This window comes from Halichoeres trimaculatus, unplaced genomic scaffold (genome assembly GCF_033239565.1).
Source record: "Halichoeres trimaculatus isolate MK-OKI-2021-1 unplaced genomic scaffold, fHalTri1.1 fHalTri1_scaffold_12, whole genome shotgun sequence".
NCBI lineage: Eukaryota > Metazoa > Chordata > Actinopteri > Labriformes > Labridae > Halichoeres > Halichoeres trimaculatus.
In genome coordinates this window covers 23224147-23235134 of record NW_027437190.1, presented here as the reverse complement: position 1 = coordinate 23235134, position 10988 = coordinate 23224147, and the positions used below count along the sequence as shown (strand labels likewise).

The 10988-nt window shown below is 41.6% G+C and overlaps 1 protein-coding gene across 1 annotated transcript; it reads right to left on the bottom strand.

Moving 5' to 3' along the window:
* Positions 1–419: 419 nt before the first annotated feature.
* On the bottom strand, positions 420–10568 carry cacng6b (calcium channel, voltage-dependent, gamma subunit 6b). Its single transcript, XM_074684104.1, has 5 exons — positions 10490–10568; positions 7003–7711; positions 4398–4472; positions 1468–1605; positions 420–1364 (listed from the first exon to the last, which is right to left on the bottom strand). The coding sequence occupies exons 2-5, from the start codon at positions 7364–7366 to the stop codon at positions 1144–1146; spliced, it is 798 nt and encodes a 265-aa protein (XP_074540205.1). The 5' UTR covers positions 7367–7711; positions 10490–10568; the 3' UTR covers positions 420–1143.
* Between the last annotated feature and the right edge of the window lie 420 nt (positions 10569–10988).

The window sequence follows — 10988 nt, the reverse complement described above, 5'->3', positions numbered from 1 at the left end:
TGGGGAGTTGGCAGAGGGGTTAGAAGTCGCACTGTGAAGGGGTGAAAATGGGTGAATGTCAAGTTTGAGGCAGGCTGGGTGTCATGTCAGCAAATGAAAGGGGTCAAATATCTCACAATTAATCTCTCTGTTAGAAAGCAAAGCTAGCGTAACACTGAAAATAGATAAGTGTATTTACTGTATGAAAACAAAGTGAATGGAGACACACAAGGAATAAAAAGTGATCAACTATAAAAGTTGAGTTTATAAAGAGAGTCCATACAATTCTCTGATATAAAAAATGGTATTTTAATCACTTCTCATACATTCATCTTCAGTACTGAAGTCACATAAAACACATGTACACAGTAAGAAATAAATAAGGACAACCAAAGCCTCCTGTTCATGAGCAAAAATATCAAGAAAACCCATTGATTCCATTCAACATAATCCAGGGGATCTGTATGTGAGCACTGTTGAAATATTTGTTTCTGCACAGCCAGTGATGCATTGGGATGCTAATTTTGCAACTAAAAGTATGGACATCAAATTTTGCTGGATGAAGCCACAAATATGCTTGGTATGCTGTTGTTATAAATATGAAAGGAAAACTTTTAAACTTGGTATCGGTCATCTTGACTTTGTCAAATTATAAAGTTAATGAAATTTGTATCACTGTGAGCTTTGAGCCCACTCACAAAGGATGAGTGCTCACATTATGTGGGATTCGGTGTTTATTCTTGGCAAAAATGGGCTCACTCTGAACTCAATTCCTCTTTAATACAAAAGTGTCAAAGCAGTGAAAAACTCTCTGCAATATCTCGGAATAAAAATTGGATTTATGTGTGGCTCCACAGTAGGCTAACAAGCTTATTTGTAACGCATGTTGAAGTTAGCACAACACAGAGCTCAAAAACTAGCAATAGCACTGTTGCTCCTCCCATCTACTTTAACCAAAAAGCACAAAAACATTTTTTTAGAACAAAATAATAATAAAACCAGAGGCCCAACAAGAGGGTTTGTTGGCTTCTGCTCAAATATTAGATTAAGACCTTGTATCTGACAGTAAATGCCGAGGACAAGCAGAGTCTCAGCCCTCAGACTTTACCTCTTACTCTTACACATAACATCAACAATACCATATGTTTATTTCATTATTGTGTGCTAGGTGGCGCTATTCTTGTGTGGCAAGCATTTCTGCCATGGACTAAAAGGGAGGGAGAGGAGGATAAAGAGGAAACCTCCAAGGATAAGTATTCCTCCCGCTGAGCCAACACAGGCTACAGACCAGGACAGCACGTGGTGTAAAGGAACGGAGTGATCGCTGGACAGCAGGGCCAGCACTGACTGATGGAATACCAGGACAGAGAAGAGAACCAGAACTCCTGCACGGACAGAGAAGAGGTTTAATAAACCTAAGATAAACAATATCATGTAATCCATCCAGCTATGTGTTGTGAATATGAGCACAGTAAAGTGAGGATGAACCTGACAGGATGAAGCAGAAGGAGGCCGGTTTGAGAAAGAATGGCACTCCTTTGCTGAGTGACATCCCGATACAGATGGATCCCATTACCATCATAGTCAGGCTCAAGAGGGCCAAGATAGCTGCAGCTAGATTCAGACCTGTAAACAAAATAAAAGAGGAAAGGGATCTGACTTAAAAAGCTTGAAAATGCACTGTTAATGCTGAAACAGTAACTGTGATAAAGATTTATCAGAGATGAAGTGTTCAGATGGTGGATTCAAAGTTAGACTCTACAAGGTTATTCTCTGATTTCACTCAGTCACTGTGTGAAAGTTCAAACCCAGTCTGAGTTGTGCCTCTGCCCACACTGGATGAGTTTAAAACACATTTTCCTGGCATTACAAACCTGAACAGGTGCAACCAAAAAATCCAACCAGCACTTCACTGTAGTAAGTGCCAGTTTTGTGTTGGTTTGATCCCCCATCACACGGAAACTGGTATTATTTAATTCATTAAAATACAACAGAAACAGACTTTTAAAATGGGTTTCAACCAGACAATAGGAGCTGCTTAAAAGGGCTATGAGGTGTTTCATTTTTGTCCAGCAACTCTTTTTTTCATTCTGAATGGCAAACATTTGGGTTAGTGTGTCAGTGTTAAAATGTGAGCTTTTTTTTTACTCAGTCCTCACAGTGAAGACAATGTTGGTGTTAAAAGTTGTTTGATTATGTTCACGCAGTACAACCCTTGATTATTATCTTTAACAATGACCAGAAATGATGCAAACTAACCTGCTAATTTGAAGCAGGTATAACAAAAATCATGTTTATCTTGATTCAGTTTCATAAGATATGTTAAATGAAACTACACTAAAAAGCACAACAGTCAAAAGCTTAATCCAACAGTTCATTAGCTTTTTACAGAAACTGTATTTACACAATAAAGAAAGCTGTCAACAAGGTGGATAGCATGTTTTGGTATCAAGATCAGCCACAAATCAGCCTGTTCCTTATGTCAAAAATCTTTCCATGCTATGGATGATGGAATAAAAATGGACTATAATCTATAAAATCAAAATAAAACATCAAATAAATTAATAAGTGATAAACTTCTAGGTTTCTGTCTTTGTAGTATAACAGGTATCATAGGTTGTATATGGTTAGTGTGCCTCCATTTCCACCCATTCCTCCTGAGTCAAACACTGCCTCAGTAGGCACTGACATATGCTGGTGAAGCTGAGATGTGGACTATATTCATCCTTCTGCCAGCAACATGCAATCAGCTTCCCTATTACACACTGAAGACCCCTCGGTGTGGTAAAGACCACAGCAGAAAAAGATTCCTCTATTGATCTAAGGTAGGCACTTTTGGTTTTGGAAAGTTCAGTGACTCTTAAGCTTTCTCTCATCGTTCCTCCTCTTCTTGTTTTCTCTGCTTCTAAAAACCCAGCAGGAGCTAACATTTTCCATCAACTGTCTTTTAAAATAGGCTAGACTCAAACAATGACCACTTAAAACAGATAAGCACAATGACTGAAATCATATTTGAGACAAAAAGTAGTTGACATTTATTGACTCATTTGTACCACTGTGTATACCATGTGACCTATACTACAACCAGTCAGCAGGAGGAGCTATAAATCCTTTGGCTTCACAGTTGTTGAATACCATCCATTCAGACATACATACGGAGGCCAGTGGGTGTCAGATGATTTGCAAAAGCTACAACAGAAATCCAAAAGCCACAACAAAAATGCAAGAGCAAAAACATGTGAATGCAAACACCACAACAACACAAATTCAAAAATGACAATACAAATGCAAACACCATAGCACAACATAAGTACAGCCACAATGAAAGTTATAAAAGGTTACTTTTCCATACGGACACAGAAAAGTTGTAAAAGTAAGTAAATGATTAACTTCATCCATGATAAATATAACTTTTTAGGGGTGTCACCTTGTGATATCCTTCATAATACTTATATTTCTCTATTTATGTTAGCATTAGAGCTATATTTATTATAGCTTAAGTTATAAAAAAAAAGATAATAATCTGTTAGGAAGACTTTCCTCTTAACTTCTGTTGTTGCTGTACTTCAGTTGTGTTGTGTTGGGGCTTTTGCATTTGTGCTGTTGCCTTTGCAAATCAGCTGACACCTACCAGCCATCGTACATACGGCCCATGACAAGTATGAATACATGGAGTAGAGGAAGAATGCCAAGAAAGATGAGACAAACCCTAACATATGAGTCATTAAACTTTCAATAACAGAAAGTATCCACTGAACCAACACAAGACCCATTTCTGTTGTGGACTGTGCCATCCCGAGGGATCTCTGATGATATATTGATGAGTTAAATGTGTGTTGAGGGTCAGTCCTACGGCTCCAGCAGCCTCCAACAGCTCTTTATGTTAGCAGCCATCAAGATGGTTACATCTGCTCATATTAATACAAAGGTAATGGACAATATTTGTTGAAATGTACAGATTTAGGCCTCCCATTGCCGATCCACAACAGATGCACCACTAGCTTAGTTTACACCACATTTCCTTAGTGTGTTTTGTTATTCTTGCAACTCATCTATGTTAAATTTCTAAGCTTCCGCGACTACATTAGGAGGTCTTTCTCAGCTATCCATGTTTGAAACTGTCAAGCAAAAGTAAATTTGAATTTATGCCCATGGCGAAGCAGCAAGTCTCGACCAGCTGAACCTCAAACTGCAGTGGAATCAGCAGCTGTCCGGGCAACAAAGTAAACACATTTATCAGTCTGATAGCTTATGATTTACTCCAGAAAAATGGTAGCAGTGGAAATTAATGAAATGAAATGAAACATGCAAAAAAGCAGCAGCCGCAGCAGTAGCATGGTCCCCTGAGCACCTCGGTGAATGTCTTTACTGATAGTAGCCTAAGTACTTTGAGTGTGTTTGTCTGTGTGTCATCTCACTTTTGTTTGTGGTCTTCTTGAATATGACTGCATTCTCCCCAGAGGTGAAGAATTTGAAGTAGGTGCAGTTGGATTCTGTAGAAAAAGAGAAAGAAGACGTCACACACGCACGCCCGCACACACGCTCCTATGGATGGCTGCTGGCCTCCTGCTATGTGCCTCCTATGCATCCATGCACCCTGTCCTTCCAGGCATCATTCCTATTTATATCCAAGTGTTGAGCATTAGCTGGAATATCCCCCCCTAACACACACACACACACACACACACACACACACACACACACACACACACACACACACACACACACACACACACACACACACACACACACACACACACTGCCTAGCGCCGCACATATGGTGCTTTCAGAGAGGGCACAAGGCGACCAAACACTGAAGGTGGATGTCAGAAGGGAGAAGGTGCAGATGGAGAATAAACAGAAAAGAAGAGGAGGCAGAGAGGATATGAGGGGTGAGCAGATGATGAAGGGGGATGCAGGAAATATGAAAAGAGACTCAGCGAATGAGAAAGCAAAGGGGGGGGGCGAAGGAGGAGTAAGACTGAGGCAGATGGAGGGGTTGCTAGTGAAGGGGAAAAGAGACACAGATGGAGAAAGAGGTGAGAGGAGTAGGAGATGTCAGAAGGGGGAGAAAGCACAGAGGGCTCGCTTAATACTGCATTAGACACACACTCTCCCTCAGTCCCTGTCTGTCCCCCTCCTCTCTCTATATTTAGACAAAAACTGTGAAGTAGTCAGATTCCACTTGGCTTCACAGGCGCACAGTGATGACTTTAACCCACTAAATATTCTGTGGTCCGAGAAGGCCGTCATGCTCACACACAAATATGTTAGTGTCTCAGTGAATTTGCAAACATTCTCTTTTTTGGAGCAAACACATCATTCATCAGCCTACTAATCCTTTTAACACATTATGCTATCACAGTTATTTTGCTCTCACTGCCCCCGCTGAGGTTACAATCATTGAGCCGTCATGTTCCTCTCCAGTAGGCAGGGACGATGGATCGCTGGTCTTGAGATGACAGGCACGGCCAGCATCAGCGGCGGGCAGCGTTTTTGCTTGGGACGGGAGCCAGAGGCGAGTAACAGGGATGTGAAAACAGAGAAGCGGAGATGGCAAAAACAGTTGTTTTTCTCCAAACATGATGAGCCCACGGCCATCTGCGACAGGCGGCGTGGGCCAACAGTGTGAGGAGAGGCGAGGGAAGATTGTCAAAAGCATACTGACTGCTCTCACACACCAACAAAACCATCTCAAGGCACAGATTGATATCTGCTTTGACAGGAAGATGAATTAGTCCTGGATGCTTGGGTTGAAAAACTATTTGAATGGTGTCTTCATATCTGACCGCCATGCACGGGAATCTGTGCTGGAATTCTTGGAAGAACTCCCTCTCAAGCCTGCCTTGCTATATATCTCACTTCTCTTTCAATACCTGCCTACTCTCCATCTCCAGACAGAAATGGGTCATTGGGTGGATCATCAATGTCCTCCAGAGACTCTCCCCATGGTCAAGTTGGATACAAAGCTTCTGGAAAGGTGCTGTTGCAACTCTTAGCATACAAATTCATCACAATGAGCCCGTTGCTCAGCCTCTTACTGCCTGTCTGAACTCTGTGTGCACATCAAGCGATGATTAGGTATCAAGTCAAAGGAAAACCTGGAAAACGCTGCTTCATTATGTTGATGATATGATGATTTGCTTTGATAACACTGTGTGATGCTACATGTGCAGAACCAGCTCCCTGCTGTGAGCTGTTACCAAAGTATGAAGACTGAAAACAGCTTTGCTGTGGCCCTGCACGCGCTGCATATCACATAATCGTATTTCTTTAATGATTCAATTTGCACATTATCTGTAGGATGACCTAGATACATATGTATGCGGGCAGCGTTCACACACGCACACACACACACACACACACACACACACACACACACACACACACACACACACACACACACACACACACACACACACACACACACACACACACACACACACACACACAGCTCTCCTCTCTTTATCCCCTTCCAAGATTACACCGGATGCTTAAACATATACAAAAAGCCTTTAAATGTAGATCAAAAATCATGAATATGATGTTTTAAATATATGAAGATTGTGAGGGGGATTTTTCTTTTTGCAGAATAAAATGCTAATAGCTTTCCCATGTCTCTTGTGAGTTTGCATTGAAGACCTACAGATGTTTGCGTATTCCCAGAGGGGACTCATCATATTAGTAATGCCTGCTCCCTCTGTTTTCACATCAGTGGTGACAGCGAAAGAAAAAAAAAAACATGGGGACTGATAGTACACACATTTTTCTTATTAACTTGCAACCTCTCAGTAGCGCCTTTTGACCCTCTTCTCTACTTTAATACTGCAGCACACTCTGCAGCACAAGGGCCTCCTGAAGGCTGCCGTGCCAGGCTATTCATTTTACAGAGAAGCAGACAAACGAGACTAAACAGACACATACCCTCCAGAAAGCTCACCTGCTCATCTTCCAGACAGCGCACAGAGCAGACAGACAGATGAACACAACCACATGCAGACACACAGCAGCCAGAAGTCTCACCTCCAGGTAGCTCAGCTGGGCCGCAGCTTGTTCTCTCAGGGTCTATGTCAGCCACCCACAGGGTGCGGATGCAGCCCTTCCACAGGCCGTAATGGGCCATCTGGCAGGTCTGGTTGCCACTGAAATTCTTCGGTTGGGCCAGCTCCACCCAAAACTCTGTCCCCATGCCCAACACTGTCAGGGTCACGCCGATGATAGACACAAAGAAAGCCAGCTTTATCTTGCCCTCCTGGCTGTCACTCATCTTGTGGGTTCTCCTCGGTCCTCTTCCACCCTTCTTTCCCCCCAGACCACCTGCTTGTCCAGCCCCAGCCACCCCGATGCGTCCCTCCTCATCCTGCTGGACGAAGAAGTTGGACCACATTCTGAAATCAAATTGTCAGGTCCCAACAAATCAACGGGGAAAGATGGGGATGTTTGGTTGAGGTTAGATGGATGGAAAGGTGGAGGGAGTTTGGGCAAAGGGCAAATTTGGGGATTTTAAAAACAGTGCAGCTGTCAAATATCCAGTGATGAATAATCAAATTGAGTTAAAAAGCAAAAGTAAACAAAAGATCAAGCAGAAATGAGGGGGCTGAATGATGAAATTAGGCGAAGAGAGATGTGAATAGAACAAAGCAGGGGGTGGATGAAGCTATTAAATTATAACAAATGGGATGACACAGAGTGGAAGATGAGGAGAGCGGGTGTCTCTTTTCAGTCCTGTCCCCTGCAAAAGAGAGAGAAAACACTAAGATAAAAGAGCAGCCAACATGTTTGACACAAACAAAATCCTCTTTATAAGCAGTGTAATGTTTAATTTCCAACAGCTTTATTGGCATCTGCAGCTATCTCTCCATAAAAGCCACATGAAAACCCCTCAGCTAACAACAGATAAGCAGTATGTTGTTTCTCCGAAAGGGCGTGAAGAAACAATTGGTTCGAGTAAACGAGTGGCGTGAGAGGGTGTGTGGTTCAAGGTGAGAGATAACACCACAGCGCCAGACTGGACCACACACCCTCTGTTTTCCCAGAGGTGTTTGCAACAGAGCCCTTCTTCGAGCAGGTACACTTTCACTGGCTTTAACACAGATCCACTTTGATCTGAGGGGGATAACGTGATGCCACAAATACCTCCCAGCATGCATTACGTCCACCAACAAACATGTTGAATCTGCAGCCATGACTGTCTCCTGTAAAGCCAGTGTGTGTGTGTGTGTGTGTGTGTGTGTGTGTGTGTGTGTGTGTGTGCGTGCGTGCGTGCGTGCGTGCGTGCGTGCGTGCGTGCGTGCGTGCGTGCGTGTGTGTGTGCGCTCTAGACTGTGAGTGAGGGGCCTTTTGGTGCCCTGTCCAGGGTACATGAGAGGTGATAATTCATGTCTGGACCCTCTGACAGACAGAGAGGGGGCTCTGCAGTAATTATCTCTGCTGTACAGCCCAACAGGTCACACAACGGAGGCTGGAAGCCCGGACAGTGAGGACAGCAGTTGGTGGGTCACTTAATTCAGAGCTTTGCACTGACAGCCCCAGAGTTATTATGTATATACCACCCACCATGTGAACCCAAAAAGCACAGGAACTGTTTTAGGTTGCCTTTGTTTGAACTACAGTTTTACAGTTTTCTACACAATAAATGGCCCAAAAGTTATTATAAAGGAACTTGGACAGCTGGAATTTATCAAGCAAAGAAAACAATTGATATGTTGTTCAATATTCTGTTGGGTGGGAGTATTTTTTTTTTTATTTCTTTTTTGTTTTTGTTTTTTTTCTTTGTGATAAAAATGTTTAACAAAACACAAAAAATAAAGTCCACATTAAAGCTGGGGTAGGCAACATTGATAAAAATAATAAAATAATAAATAATAACAGCACCATGAATGAGCTTCTTGTTCAAAGTGTCCAACAAAAAATATTAAGATTCTTTGTCTAGCTTACAAAGAACTAGAAAGAGTTGCTGAGGGGAGCGAAATTGATTCTCTCAATACCTTTAACCTTTAATCAATCTGCCTTTGAGGGCCTTTTTTTTTTACTGGCTTTTGCAAGCACAGTGTGTGCAGAGGCGAAAAGGGTTCAAGTAGACAGGAAACTGGCCATTCAGTTATTTGAAGAGTCCCTCCTACTTCTGCTGTGTGTCTCACTCTCAGGTTATATGCTAGTTTTACTTGACTTGGTCTCTGTCCTCAGTCCTCTTTATTATTTATATCCATTGGAAAAGTATGATAATGTCGAGATATAAAGCAAATTTAGATTCAGGGGACAATATTTTTCATTTTCATTGCTTTTAATGTGTAGTAGGCATGTGCAATTCAAATTTGTTGGATAGGTGTTTTCTAGGAAGTTACCTGGACATATGATGTTCTGCAACTGTCTCAGTTTCATAGTGCCAGTAGTTAATTGGCCAGTTTTTGGCAGTCAGGCATCAGCTTAGGCTGCAAATGGCTCGTTTCAAAGCATTATGTTATGACTAATGGCCTTGTTTGTGTAATGGACATGCATACAGGACCAAAAAGATTTATTTAAAAAAACAGGTGAGTTAACAATGTTAAATAATAAGAAAATATTTTCTTCAGTATCAGATATACCTCTTGATATGTGAGTGTGTGTGTCGACATACATATATATATATATATATATATATATATATATATATATATATATATATATATATATATATAAAATCCTGACCAACCCCAAATTTTCACACACTTTAGATACTCAAACTCTTATTCTGCTCTTGTTCAACAAACACAATACTTCTGTCAAGTTTCAGGGATCGATATTTTAATTGAAACAGGAATTTCAACAGTTAATATTAGAGTGCACTCAGGATGAAGTTGTTGGCCTATCATTATGTTCAAGTACCATTTTTCACACTTTTGTCCTATTTAAGTTTGAAAGACTGATTTATATGACGACATAATGATTTATCTGCAGAATTCTCGTTATCACTGTTGATTTTTACATTAAGTCAAAAGCAATTAATAAACAGATCTAGGTTAATATTTTGTGAGTAAAAAGTCTCTACATCTGCTGTAGAACACTGTGGCTCAAAGCTTTTGAACAGTTAAAGCAAATGTACCTTTGTTTTTATCATCTCCCATGCAATAAAACACTCCACTCATAAACTGTATGTAGAATATCAAGGCAGTAGCTGCTGACAGACATATTAATGGTCAGGGAATTACAAACCTTGATCACATTTCATGATCAGAGCGTCAAAACACAGCAGGACAGTTTTATTACCAGAGATAATGGAGAAGTATGCGGTTGATTGGATGCTTATGAGTTTGACAAGGCAGCAAAAACTTTGGTGCACATTTTGTAGCAGCTGAGCTGAGCTGATCACCAGCTTTGACACACGGGTGAATTTTCATGATGTAAAAGTGAGGAACTCTCTCTACTGTTTCAGCACATACAGCTACAGACACCCTGTGAGACATGTCAGCACTGGAAAAAAAAAGCAACAAGTAGATTATGCTCTGGAGTGAGAAAGAAGAAATAATCTGACCTGTTTTGATGTATGTTGTTCAGTTCAGGAGTAAGAGAAGCTTGAAACTTAATAGAGGGGGAAAGCGGTGATGGGAGAAAGAGGGAAAGAGTGGGAGAGAGGGGGAAGGGCTGAGGGGGAGGTGCATCAGAGTTATGGAAAGTGAGCGTAACAAAGGGAGGAGCCAGCAACTTGGTTGGTTAACACTTGATGATTTAATGGTGTGTTTGCTTTTAAGACTTTACCTGCAGCTCATGCACAATCTACCCCTGACCAAACACACACACACACACACACACACACACACACACACACACACACACACACACACACACACACACACACACACACACACACACATGCATGTTTGAATTCTGACTCAATGATCGGAGATGCTGCAGGGTGGTCTGATAACATGACCTCAAGCCTTCCAACATGATTAAAAACATGTCTACCTCTGTGACTGCCTTACTGTGTGTGTATATGCGTGTGTGTGCGTGTGTGTGTGTGTGTGTGTGTG